At 35.2% G+C, this 14,997-nt stretch overlaps 1 protein-coding gene across 1 annotated transcript in view; it reads left to right on the forward strand.

Moving 5' to 3' along the window:
- The window catches only part of LOC109046120 (PDZ and LIM domain protein 4-like), a 33,695-nt gene that overhangs the window by 2,885 nt on the left and 15,813 nt on the right, over positions 1–14,997 (forward strand). Inside the window, exons 2-3 of the mRNA XM_042747704.1 lie at positions 4,814–4,965; positions 14,215–14,296. Of these exons, the coding sequence (XP_042603638.1) occupies positions 4,814–4,965; positions 14,215–14,296 (234 nt within the window). The remainder of the gene's footprint in view (positions 1–4,813; positions 4,966–14,214; positions 14,297–14,997) is intronic.

Raw genomic sequence — 14,997 nt, forward strand, 5'->3', positions numbered from 1 at the left:
AACCTTGTTGTAAAATGCTTTCGCTTCTGGGCTAATGGGTTGAACATTTGGTGTTTTCCTGGGGAATGTGAGAGCGGTGAGGTAAAAGCTGACTGAATCACTGCCAAGCACTATACATAACAAATTGTCAGCACTTGTCCAGACTGACAAATGTGGCCATCCATTCACAGGAATTCACAGCCCCGTGTCACCCAGAAGGCAGAATGGAGCAATGCTTTCACTACAAAATAACTGAAAAGATCTGAATCTCATTTCATTTTTATGATAAACCCAAAATTGTCCGAACAGGTTAAGCATGCACTATCTTATAAACATATTTACTCTGTTAATCTTCAGTGTCTGGCTGGCTCCCTTGGGGATTTCACAAGCCTAATTTATTGCATCCAGGGCCTTCTTCATGTTATTGCTCTGTAAGGGCATGCAGTAATGCTGGCACGCTGCAGCTCATTGTCATGCAGCTCTGCATTCGTAGCACAGCCACATTCCAGGAAGCCATGTGACATTATTCAAAATGAGATTAAGTAGCAAATAGGAGATTTTCAAGCACAGGACTCATCAAAGTTCACAATTGTTCAGCGTCATGGGCGAGCATTGCCAAGCAACACTGTTGAAGTTGAGTGTCTATTCAAATGCTCTATACAACTGGTCGGTTGCAACTAAAAAAAAACGGGTTGCTGCTCTATTCTGACAGGGTCATGGATGGTAGGGAAAAAACAATGCTTAAATGCTAAGGATTGCCTAATCAAACAATGCTTGCCCAAAAATACTCAATGTGAATTCTTCTGATGGTAGGTAGAAGCTCGACAGATGCCAGCACTGACAGGTTGCGTGACGTGTCCCCATCCTTGAAAAACAATACAAAATAACAAACGTTCAAGAAAATATGTTCCAGTTTACAATAAACACGGGATCAGTTGCAACGAAGATAAACATATTTTGTGCTGACCACAATGAAAGCATGATTCACTGTTGCATGGTAAGCATATTTGGTAATTAGTTGGGACTTCAGTGTGAAGTCTGGATCCTAAACCGGTTTAGAACAGTGGCTCTATACTAAATAGTTTTTTGGAACTTTGTGTGTCATAAGAATTTGAGAGTAATAATTGATTTTTCTCCACTGTGTTTATCACAAATGTAGAGTGTTTGTCGTTGTGGTACTGGGTACATTGAAAACAATGTTTTTGACTCTTTACATCCAGTTTTCAGTGAGTGTTCAGTGAATTTTCAGCAACCTAGTATACATGGTTTTTCATATTCCCATTATAATCATTAAACATTTTAAGGGATATAAAACACATTTTACAACTAACCCACAACTAACCCACATTTCATCCTCTCTACTCTCTCTACATTGTCAAGCTCTGATAATGTATTTCCAATATTTTTCTCTGTAAAGCTTAGCTTTTTTGGTCAAAACAAAGTTGATTTTTCTTAGATCAGTGTGAAAAATTTGTCTTCACACTCTCAGAAAAAAACAAAGGCTGTAACTCTGTGGTGGTACTTCTTCAATAGATACACTTTTGTACCTTAGATACCTAATATGTACCTTTAGGTCCATATTTGTACCTTTTGAAAAGGTCCTGCCCTAGTGATAGCTTTTGTACCTTTTTTTCTGAGAGTGCACAAACTCTCCAGTGAGTTCACATCCCATACATTATTCTTTGTAACTAGTCATTTTCTGAGCAGGGTAAACCAAGATGTTTTTAGATAAAACACCATGTGTCTTAGTGTGAGTCAGGACAGTCACACATGGCAGTGAAGCTTGTTAAATGGGATGCATTAGTCTTATTAGTAGGTCAGGAGCTTCTGTATGCCAAATATTTAGGGTTGTGCATATGTGCATGGCTTATTATAGGCAGTTTGCTGATATAGTCATGTAGTTAATGACTTTTAGGTAACAAAAAGTCAACAGTGCTTGAGTCAAGTGTTCTGTACTTAAGAACAATTTCAGGCAATTTCCTGGCTTAACATCCAAAGTGGTCTTTTGTGCATCTGGAGGTCTTTGAATACTTCAACTTTATTGTATCTACAGTGTGTATTTTTAGTGGATCTGTAACAATAGTGACTGTATCCCGGTATCAAATTACTTTCGCTCATTTTTATTTAATTTTACTAGGGCTGGGCAATATGGCCAAAGATATTATCACAATGTTTTGTTTTTTTTCCATATCATATGATATCAGTATTTATCACAATAGTCATTTAACATTAAATGGAGAAGGAAATGCTTTCCACATGTTTGTTAGACCTTTAGATTGAATGTAAAGATATTTAATTGGTTCACAATTAACCTCCACAGAGCTCCCCTTTAATTTAGGGCCTCATGAAATCTGTTTTATTTTCCCCTAAATTCAGTTTTTTTTATGATTTAATACAAATTTATCATAAAAACAATGGTGTCTAATTAAACAAATTCATAAAACTTTATCAGTCTTTTAAAATGGAATGGAATGAAGGCATAATTTACAACAAAACATTGCATCTTTATTTTATCAAATAATATGCTGTACTGTATATTTGTGTAAATCTAAAATACCTTGCTTGTATGATATTCCCCAAAGTAATTATTATTATTATTATTACTTGAAAAAACATTTTAGTATAGAATATTTCTGCATAGATTCTTCAAGTTAAACTGGACTTTTATTTTGACAGATTGTTGTGAAGGTCTTTCAGTTTTACTTTAAGTTTAATAAAATGGTTAGCCTTTTAGTGAGAAGCAATGATTGGCTGCTGTCATAAATTTTACTGAGACTCAGTATGATATCGTTTTATCACCCAGCTGTAATTTTTAGTATGCCAGGTTACAGAAGCAATTAAGATTTTGCTGTATATCAGAATGTTTTTTTAATACCTGATTTCTACATGCATCCCTTTTTTAAACAACTTGTCATAGTGGTCAGTGATTTCTACATGTACTAATGCTCTATAAAGGAGTTTTGTTGTGAAACACTTCTTTTAACAAAGTAGAATATAGATTTATAATATCTACCTTATAAAACAGTTCCTTACTAACATAAAATGTCTATCTAATGGATAAAATAGCTATTTGCATTCCATCGCTATTAAGTATATTTTGATCCAGACTGCTGTAAAACCTAATGATCAGTTTTATCCCCACAAACTGAGCAGATAACTGATTTCAGTATGTGAGATCTCAAAGCCAGTGACTGCTGGCACGATGTGTGATCAGGGTGAGTGAGATGATATAATTACTGAAAATTGTTGTCATGTGTAGAGAACACAAGCAGCTGAAGTCTAACACATAAATGCTTTTTTGAAAGAATTCAGCTGTTGTTTACTGTAATTGTTTAAAGTACTTTTTAAAAAGAATATTCGGTTTTTGCTTCTCATGAAAACTGCTGGTCATTAAAACCATATGTAGATAAATATTTATCCATAAAATCAAAAGAAAAAACAAGAAACTTAGTTTGACATAGTTTCAATTATATGCTTTTTTTTGTTATAATTTTTATTACAAAGATCTTTGGCATTATGATGTTCCTTTTATGACTTCATTATTTCCTTTTCTATTGTCAGAAAAAGAAAAAAGTTTCTCATTACTGTAAGTAAAAAAAGAAAAAAAATCCAACATAGGCTCACTGGAAAAACTTACCCATACATACAATTCACTGCAGTTTCCAGAATAAATGGCAGTAAAACATTTTTTAATTGTTTTTTATCTTTTTAACACAACTTTTAATCCCTTCCACACAAATTATGGTTAGTTGATTAATAAAGACTTTTTCCTTGCAAAGTAACCTTATAATTTTTTTTGTTGTTGTTAGCAGATCCCCTTATATTTACTTGATATAGCCTCTGGGATTTTTGGTAAATATTCTAATAATTTAATGACACATTGACTTCTCTAAAGAAAGTTAAAAGGTCACATGACATGCACAGATAAAATACTTTTGTAAATTTTGTTATTATTTTATGAAATATTTCAATAAAATTACCATTAGTAGTAGTAGCAGTAGTAGTAGAATGTTTTAATACTAATAACCAAAAAATAAAGTAAAATAAGTAAAACAGAAATAAAGTAAAAATGCCAAGTAAACATTTGATCATATTTACAACAATTTTATTTTACACTACAATAATAATGTTAATGTCTAAAGTTCTTCACTTTCAAATGTTCAAACCCTCAAGCTTATAACATTTCAAAAATCCTTTAGCTTTTGTTTTGGCAGAATATTGGTGAAGTTCTGTCCACAAAAATATTGAAATCTTGCATGAATGAGAACATGGTGCTTGCAATGTCAAGGTCATTGGTTTCATTTCCCAAGTGATGCATTATATTCTTACACAGTACTTACAGTACAGTATTAATGCTAATTTTAATAATAATTTTAATTGCTGAGTTGTAGTAATGGAAATGAGTGTTCTTTTCACATTGCAATAATAATGTTGTGAATTATTGATGTATTGATTGATTGATTGATGTTAGCATAGGTTTTCCCCACATTAAAGTAATGGGAATTTAAGGGGAAATTTGGATCATTGTGCAATTTTTATTTTCCCCCTTTTTTGGGATGAAATGAATAATTTCTTTGTGAGATTTACACTAAGCATAATGAATTGAATTGGCAAGGTCTTGCAACTCATAGAGTCAAAAAAGCAAACTAATCAGAGCTACAGTAACTATGGAGCTGCCTCATAAGCGTGGATGCTTCACATTGAATAGTCATTACATTTCACATTAGTGGTTGGGTCTAACCTTCGACTATCAGTAATAGTACCTTGCAGGCGCTGCAGTGTTTGTCTTGGGTGTGGTGCTTCCTTAACCTTTCTTTTCTTTGTCTTTTGTTAGATAACACCTGCGAGTAAAGCAGCGTTGGGTGATTTGTGCCCTGGAGACACCATCCTAGCCATCAATGGAGAAAGTACAGAGACCATGACACACATGGAGGCTCAGAACCGCATTAAAGCCTGCACAGATCAGCTCGTGTTGGCCATCAGCAGGTAATCTGCCTTACTGTCCATACATTCACATGCAGTTACAAGAGCTGTCGCTGGGGCGGTACCTTTTTAAAAGGTACACTTATGTCCTTTATTAACCCCTGAATGGTGTATATTAGTATCTAAAGTGTATATTTTAGTACCTAGATGGAATATCTTAGTACCTTTTGAAAGGGTACTGCCATAATGACAGCTTTTGTATTACTCACCCTCATGTTGTTCCAAACCTGTAAGACCTTCGTTCATCTTCAGAACACAAATCCGAGAGTTTTCTGAATCTCCATAGACAGCAAGGTTACTACCACAGTCAAGGCACAGAAACGCAGTAAGGACATTGATAAAATAGTCTGTGTGACATCAGTGGTTCAACCGTAATTTTATGAATCTATGAGAATACTTTTTGTGCACAAAGAAAATAAAAATAACGACTTTATTCAACAATTTCTTCGGTTGGTGGTGGTGGAGACTGACCCGGAAGAGAAGAAATTGTTGAATAAAGTTGTTATTTTTGTATGAGACTACTGATATAAACGTGTGGTATTTTATATGTACAATAAGCAAATTAATTGCAACATAAAGGGGAAAAAAGTGGAGATAAGGTTAGAAAGCATGAAGCTTGCGAATGCCAGAATGTCAGTCTGTCGGTCAAGTCCAAAGCAAGATGCAACCCATAGCAACACATTATGACAACAACATCTAAGATAGTCTGACGGCTGATGAAAGTAAATAGTAAATAAATTACTTTTGAGTGATTCGTTTTAAAGTGTGCATCAAATACGCTGAACATGGAAGCTTGAACGTGTGTGAGATGCTAGAACAGATCTCATTGGTTCTTACGCATCATGCTTGGCGGTTGGCAAAGCTACTGGAAGGTGCATACCGCCACCTACTGCAAGACCGCAGCTGATGTAAAATATCAATCACACTTAGGAGAGCGATACCGATCAGTTTAAAAAATTCTTAAAGGGAGAGTTCACCCAAAAATGAAAAATTTATGTTTATCTGCCATAAAACCGTACACAAACAAAACCAAATGAAACCCTGCGGCTCGTGACGATACATTGATGTGTAAAGACACAAAACGATTGGTCTGTGCAGGAAACTGAACAGTATTTATATAGTTTTTTACCTCTGATTGTCACCACAATGTCTAAACTGTCTTGAGCTCATTTGCATCTTCTGCTTCAGCCATCGACCCTCCTTCTTCTTCTTGCTTTATGGCGGATCACAGGCTTATAAGTGAATTACAACCAACTATATATCAATATACCATTCACCAATCCACTTATAAGTCTGCGATCCGCTGTAAAGCAAGAAGAAGAAATAGGTGGCGGTAATGCACTTATAAGTCTGCGATCCGCTGTAAAGCAAGAAGAGGAAGAAGCCTCCTCACACGCCTGCTTGAGAACGCACTCAGGAGGACGTGCTTAGGAGAGTTCTAACAGTTCGGACATTGCGTGACTCAGAGGTAAAAAAAACAATATAAATACTGTTCAGTTTCTTGCACAGACCGATCATTTTGTGTCTTTACACATCAATGTATCGTCACGAGCCGCAGGGTTTAATTTGGTTTTGTTTGTGTATGTTTTATGACTATCAAAGCTGTGATTCCCATCCACTGGCATTATAAGACTGAAAGACTGCAACGGTTTGAGTTAAAAAATCTCTGTTTGTGTTCTACTGAAGAAACAAAGTCACCTACATCTTGGATGCCCTGAGGGCAAGCAGATAAACATTACATTTTCATTTTTGGGTGAACTATCCCTTTAATCAGTTTGGGATCGGTTCCCAATAATATACACACCATGGTTCATCTTCGAGCTACAAACACTACCAGTGTGAAAGATTTCCGCACTGCTTACGCATCTAGTATGAAACGGACACTTTTCAATGATTTTCACATGTCAGTTTAATTGTGACAGTCATAATAAATTATGTTTAATTGTTCAACCCCCTTAACTTGAACTTGAGAGGCAATTTTGTTCATTTTGGTGCATGCCCCAAGCCCCTGTACAATTCTGACCCTGCTCTATAGTCAATTCTGTGTTGACAGAACAGAAACAAACTATGTGTTGATTTTTGTGTCCATTTTTTTTTTTAAATGACAGCGTGATAAAAGTCAATCCTTTTCACACCAACAGAATTTTTGTGTGTGAGTGTGAGATTAACCCAGAAGCATCATATGCTACATCATGCCATATTTGGTGTGTGTTCTCAGAGCGAGCTGCTCTTGTTATTTGGAAAAGCCCTGAACTCTTGGTAGACCTGCTCATATATCATCTTTCGACATTAAGTGGTACATTCACATAGGAGTAGTAAATTTATTTAAGGATACTCTGGGTTGTTTATACTCAGCATTCGACTGGGAACTTTAGAGACTCCTTTATTTTCCTCCACAGCTGATCACATTTCAAAACCTTCAGCCTAGCTTTTTTCACACCAGTAAATCTACATGACTAGAGTAACAACAGAATTCTACATTGTGTCAACACTGAATCTCTGCTGTCTTCATAGGTGCTTTTTATGGCCTGCATAGATGGCCCTGTGAAGGTCACATGACAGCATTGTAAATGCAAAAACATGGCCCCCTGTATCTATTGGTATGTGACCTTTAGCATATGCCAATGAGTCATTTGAATTAGTCTGTGCTTTTGAAATGAGTTGTGCGCTGGCACGATAAGCACAGTTTCATTCCAGTGTGAATGGATGTACTGGAGCAGGGCGGGGAAACTGATTACAGACTGCAGATTCTGTTTTCCGTGTGTTTGGATGGAAATACTTAAAACATGCCACCCAGAATCATATTGAATCATATTTTTCTTGAGACTCTGTCAATGAAGCAATAAAGTTATATTATGCAAACATTATGAAAATTTGTGGAAACTGTTATAGAACTACTGTAGGGGTTTGTGTCACACTATTATGTTTAGATGGAAGAAATAAAGCAAATCATATGTTAGCTGCTGTTTCAGCTGGGAGATGCATAGATGATGAATTGAAAAAAATGAGTGACACATTATAAATAAGCCAATTCATGTGAAACCAAAGAATGTGCTGGCTCTTCGAAAAACAAAACTTCTGCTATATAACCCATATTAAAAAACCAGGTTCTTCCAGTTAAATCTAATGTGCATGTCAGTTTAGATTCAAGAACAAGATTTAAGATTCAGGAGAAATCATAACTGGATTATTCTCAGTAAACTGTGTCATTTGTGCCAAGGGGAAGTGTTTATTTTAACTTTCAAGAAATCATATTTTCCCACCAGGGTTAGAACTGCCATATACCACCATATCCAGTATATGTGCCCCCCATAACATTTAAAGTACAAGTCAACAAATATGAGTTTTTCAGATTGGTTGTTAAACTACCTATAATGCTAAAATGTGGTTATAACCTTGTAAAGTATCAACAGTTTTTATAACTAGCCCCAATGTTATTTTAGCCCTGTCACAGCAAGACTGGAATCGTTCTTCTTGAGTAAAGAAAATAAATAACAAATTACAAAAAACCCATGTAGTTTTACTGTAGTATTACAATCAGTGTTTGGGGTAACGCAAGTTACGTAATCAGATTACTTTTTTCAACTAACTAGTGAAGTAAGACCTTACTTTTAAAGTTACTTTTTGAACTGAGCAATGCAAGTTTTCACCTTTATATACTGACACCGCTTCTGTTGAGAGAAACTGGGAGTGAAGTGCAGAGGCAGAAAGTCTTTCTTCAGCCAGAGGCTTATTCATTTCACTTTTGGTGTGAAAGGGCCTTTACAGTCGCCAAAAATATAACTTTGGGGTCTTTTTTTGTTATTAAAAAACAAATAAGCAAGCAAGCCCAACTTCTGTAATGCATTACTTTAATTCATTAATCAAAATACTTAGTTACTTTTTATGGAGTAAAGCGATCTTGTAATGCATTGCTTTTAAAAGTAACTTTCCCCAACCCTGATTACAATTATTACGTTTTGGTGTGCCTTGTAATAAATCACAGGTTATCATTCAGAATGTACATGGTTGAGCATTATGGGGATGAACTTCTGCATAAAATAGCTGGTAATATTCTGAACTAGCAAATATCTTCACATTATCTACAGTCATGCAGTCTTCTTGCTTTTTATTTGTGCTGGTGGTGATGAAATATTCAGATGAAATCAAATAAATAAATCTTTTAAAAAGTTTAACGTTACATACTAAACAATTACATATTTGAAATAATGTGATTAAATTTAATCAGTGTGACATACACCACATAGACATGGCTCTGTTTATAATTACTACTATAATAAGTTCATTTTAAGTAATTGATTTATGCCACTTGATGTTTGCTTTAATGTATTAGTTCAGCCATGAAATCTAAAACAGATGAATTTGTTGTCTTGACATGTCAGTGTTTGAGGAATGAGGCTGGAAATAACACACATATGCTGACAGTGTAAAATCAGAGCATCGCATTACAGCCAAAATGACCAGGAAAGCATTAGAAGAGCATCCAGTACTTGCATAAACATATTTGGTCGCTGACAAAAGCAATTCCAGAAACCATTGACCGGATGAGGTCATATATTCAGCTCTTTTGTTTTCAAGGGTTGATTTATCTCTCAGTGATGCAGGTTAGTAAAGGTCATGACACACCAAGCCTATGGCCTGCATCTGAACTTGAACACGTTGCAAAGACTACAACTAATGGCCAGCTTACATATGGTCTGCGTCGGTTTGCGAGGACTCCATATGCAAAATAACTCTCCATACCTTCAGGTGGCAGTAGTCTGTATTCAGCATTCAAAAAGGAAAACTAAAGCTAGAACTGCAGATGTACCATTTTGGATATGAATCATAACCAAACAGTTGTTGGTCTTCACTTTCTGAAGTTCTGTCATCATTTACTCAACCCTAAGGTTGTTGCAAACCTGTATGACTTTCTTTTTTTTCTGCTAAACACATAGAAAAAAGATATATTAAAGAATGTTGGTAACCAAACAGTTGACGCTGTCCATTGACTTCCATAGTATTTTTTCATGTTTTGGAAGTCAGTGGCTTCCATCAGCTGTTTGACTACCAACATTCTTCAAACCAGCTTGGTATTGTTACAATGTCAGTGGCAGTTTTGGGGAAAGTTGCTTTTAAAAGTAATGCATTACAATGTTGCGTTACTTACATTTAAAAAGCCTCCCAATTTCTCTCAACATGTGAACAGGAGAGTTGTCAGTCAAGAAATGGGAAAACAAAATAACTTGTGTTACTTATTTGAAATTGTGAACCTCTTCAGATTACTTGTAATTTCTTTTGTCGAAGCCATCAGCTCATGCTACTTTAAATTATTTGTGAACCTCTCCTGCATTACTTGTAATGCAATACCCCCTAATACTGATATACTAGAATACAGTGTGATGTACAGTAAATGAACATTTCTGTTAACATCACCCAGATATCCCTCAGCAAAACGGCTTTTGTGAAAACTACAGATCAAACAACCAGATTCGGCCCAGATCCGGCCCACATCTCTCACACATCTATATCAAAAACATCGCCAAAACTATTTCCTACCTTTTAGTCAAATAGGAGCAGCCTATTTCTCAGATTTCTCTAGTCATTATATCGTTTAATCATTTTTCTACTGTATAGACAGCCAATGTATTGTAAAAGCTAGTGTTGCCAGTGATGAATTTCCCCTCATTCTTCTGTTTCTGACTGCAACATTTCATGGTGTCATGTCTGGTTATGTACCGGATGTGTTCCCGCTTGACCTCTGAGTCAGCGCTGGACAAAAAAGGTTGAACGTGTCATACAAAAGCACCCTGGCGTATCCTTGAGCCACTGTGAAGGCAGAGAACAGCTGCTGGGAATCTCTCCGTATCTCCCTAGCCTCCTCCTTCCTCTTTAAGGAAAGTTGCAGTCTGGAAAAGGCGGAGAGTGCGGATGACAAAGATTTGTTTCCACAAGTCATGAAGCTGTCGGAAAGGGCCTGCTGGGCCAGCGACTTAAAGCCGAGTGAGTCATAAGACCTGGGTCATGAAAGTGCAGGGGAGCAGAGAAAGTAAAAAAGAGGAATTAAGGCACGAAGAAAACAGGGCAGGACTAAGTGTTTAGTGGACAATGACGCAGGAGTGAAGAATTGTGCGTGGGTTTGAAAGCTTAGAGGAGGAAACAAAGAGAGGCAAGAGCTACGTTTGCCATTCCTTGACAGTTGTTAAGGGGATTTCAAAGGACAGGTGATGTCATCGAAGAGAAGCCCTCGTTAGAGTTTGAAATAAAAAATATATTGTTTTGAAATTCAAACATGTTTTGCTGTTGGTTAAACAAACAGGACGTCCCGACTAAAGACACACTTGTGGTTAAGCCAAAAGTTGACATGCTAGGAGGACATCCTGCTTTTTTCTTTTAGCAGCCTTATATTGTGATACTTTTTTCCAAGAAACAGTTTTTTTATTAATATGATACTAGGGCAGGAATGCACCCTGTCCTGCATTTTTTCTCTCTATTCTTTATTAAACATGGCCAGACCCATGAAGCCGGTTTAGCAAGGTAGGTTTAAGATTAGTTGGGTTTTAGGGTATTTAGGGTTATATTATGAGTAAGAGATTGCAAACTGAAACTGGAACAGTCAGCTCTTAGCAAAGTCACACATCTCTGATGCAATACAGTTACTCCCCGGTTTCTCTCACTCCAAATTAGCAGTTTACAACAAAAGAGCTTTCAAGACAAAATGGATGTTTTAGGCCTTTAGCGATGCTTATTTATTATGCCCTCAGTCCATTACACTTGTTAAATAATTAATATTAGGCGTTTAGTTTAAATACATTTAAATCAGAAATTATGTTAGAACATAATAACCTCAATATGTAAATCTGTCTATATGTATTTGAAGAGTTTATTTGCAAAAACAGTTAATTTTTTTTTCATTTTCAAAAAAAATCTTTTATTATGGTATCATGTTTTTATTGTGTTAGTTAGCTGTATTTTTGTTGTTGTTGTTGTTATTTTTACTTAATTCAAAACATGAAATAATCATGCTTCAGGTATAACATGTTTCAATGAATGAGGCCCAAACAACTTGAAATAATTTAACAGTGCTCAAATACAAATACATACACAGTACAAATGTAAATAAGCATCTGTTTTGTATTACTGGGTTACAGCAAAGTACAAATGCTCACTGATCATACCACAAGGGTCTTATGAAAAATGACATGATAAATTGGAAACTGTTTTTGAACAGCTCATCGCTGTGTTTTCTGGAAACATCTGTGCATTAGTCACCTTCCTGAAAATGGAAATGAAACAAAGCAGCGGAGCCAAAGCAAACCCTCTACTATTGCAACTCAGTTACTCATTCAAGGAATCCCAACCAGAAGGAAAATATGATAGACAGGAACATTTTATTTTAGCAACAGGGCTGAGACACCCACTTATAACATGAGCTAATGGGATGACTTTTTAAAAATTATTTCTACTGTATATAGTACTTTTGAGCTGCTAATCTAACTCTAAACCTAATCCTAACACTATTTCTTATGAAGTATATACAATATAAAGAAAAATGCAAACAAATCATGGTGATTACAACTATGTTTATTGCTAAAATGTCAAAAAGCAGTGCCAAAGAAGTCTAAATAACAGTGTGAAAAAAAAGTAATGGTTAAACAGTTACATAAATGTTATTCCTTGTGTAAGTGTAGTCTGGTTTAACATTATGCAATTATTTTATAACATTTCATTCTGTTCTGCCAATTTGTAACAATTTCAAATGAAGTAAATGATTCAACTGCGTTAAACAAATGCAAACGAAAACATAAATACAATAAAAACAATTAATTCACAATTATTTATAAACATATTTATGTCTATAAAGTTGATCATAAGTCACAAATTTACATTTTAGATGGCATCAATCATTTTATTGTCTATGCAAACATAAGTAAATGTACGTGTGGTAGAACTACACTTTTAAGTAAAATACATACAAATGCTCATGAGATCCCATCTGTCCTCATGAAGAGGTCAGTCTCTTACAGTCAGAGTCGTGCTGATAGAAGACAGATTTTGAACAGCCTCCCAATGCATAATTATGTGCCACATTCTGAATTCTAAATTACTTGATAGATTATAATGGAGAAAGAGTGGAAACAAAATGGTGCATTGTGTGCGTCATTTCTGCCCACTGCATCTGCCTCTCTCATTTTCCTCTCATTCCCAAACACACAATACTTCACGTTGTTGATGTACTAAGAGTTTGACTGTTTATTTGACACGTGTCTCGTGGGAATTTTCTAATGTTTCCAAATGTAGCAGGCCTGAAATTGCTATTAAATTTCACTAAAACATTATGAAGAAATTGCGGGTTTCAATTTCAACAAATTTGGCAACCAAGACATTAAATTAAATGATCAAATTAAATTAAAATTAAATAAAATTTATTTTAAAATGTACTCAAATAATCTTGGAAATGCATTTATTATAGTGTAGTGTGACACATATACACTAAGATATATATATATATATATATATATATATATATATATATATATATATATATATATATATATATATATATATATATATATAATATTTTTTTTTTAATTTTTTTAATCCAGTAAAGTAATACTTTTACAATAAAAAATACTTGATTATATAATGTTTTTTTTTTTTTTTTTTTTGGAATTTGATGGACACAAACCAAAAAAAATCAATCAAAAAAAAAAGACCCATAAAATCAAAAAAACTAATATAAAAAAAAAATACCCACACCTGTGACAGCATGTCTGCCATAAGAACCATAAATACAACAAAAAGTGTTCCAACTACGACCATTTGAAAGCTTCTTTATTCGAGTGGGTTTCATATGGAAAGCATCCTTTAATTTGTCACATCCACATGACCCTAAGTCACTTTGACATTCATTTCTAAGCCATTGCCTCACCCTGCCACATCCAAGCCAACTCAGAAGGGGGTGCATTCATGCTCCAGTGATGAAGTTTCCATTATGGGAGGGAGGGACCACAGAGGTTTCTTTGTTGCTCAGATCTGTGTATGGCTGTGTGCATGTAGGTGTAAAAACCGCCTGCTTTGTTCGCCCAAAGATGCTCAATATCCCTTTAGTTTTACCATTATGCTGTTTGAGATTTTCTTGACAAGCAAGCACACTGATCGTTGATATCAGTCAGGAATGTTCTCAGTTATAGATAAACAAGCAGACTGTTGTCACTCATGTATGCAGCTACTGTATATGGCTTCACTCACCTCACTGCTTTTGTCTTTTAGATCTGGAAAGGTTTGGTCTCCAACTGGAATAGAAGAAAACAAGACAAGTCCATACACCGGCACACTGGAGTCTGAGTCACAGGTATAAAGGCTGGTGGCATAAATCTAATGTATAATGGGATGCTTTCAAACCCTCACAGCTTCAGTTACATTTTAATTCAAGGCATTTAGCAGATGCTTCTCTGCAGTGAATGGCAGAATTCTTTTAGCTTCACATGAGCATGTTTTGATCAACAGGTGGCTGTTTCTTTGCCTGTCTTGACAATTCGTAGAAATATAAACAACGTCACAATGCTGAAATCTTAAAAAAAATTGCATTACAAAAGCACCTTCAGAATCTGAGGACCAGTTGATGTCAAATATATTTATGTTTTGCCTTCTGATCAGTTTTGTATGGAAGTTTGTTTCAGAAAAAAAGTCTGAATTGTGAGATTAACACTTGCAGTTACCTTTTTATTTTTTATTCAGTGGTGAAAACAGGCTTTCGTACAATTCGGTCTGTTTTATCTCTAATAAAGACCGAACCAAAGTGTTATAATGCCACTCACTTAACTCTTTCACCGCCATTGATGAGTTATCTAAACAGATTCATATTATAAATGTTATACACTCGGGGGCGCTATTACACATCTTCTGAACGAGTACAAAACCTCCCGAACAAAAACACACGTGAACAGGACAGAAAAACTAGCAATCTCTTATGTAAACAGACGCATATGATAAATAATGAGATCATCAGCAATAGACAGCATATAAATGAAAACTGCATTAAAAGTAAAATGA

The sequence above is a fragment of the Cyprinus carpio genome, chromosome B21 (genome assembly GCF_018340385.1).
Source record: "Cyprinus carpio isolate SPL01 chromosome B21, ASM1834038v1, whole genome shotgun sequence".
Classification (NCBI taxonomy): Eukaryota; Metazoa; Chordata; class Actinopteri; order Cypriniformes; family Cyprinidae; genus Cyprinus; species Cyprinus carpio.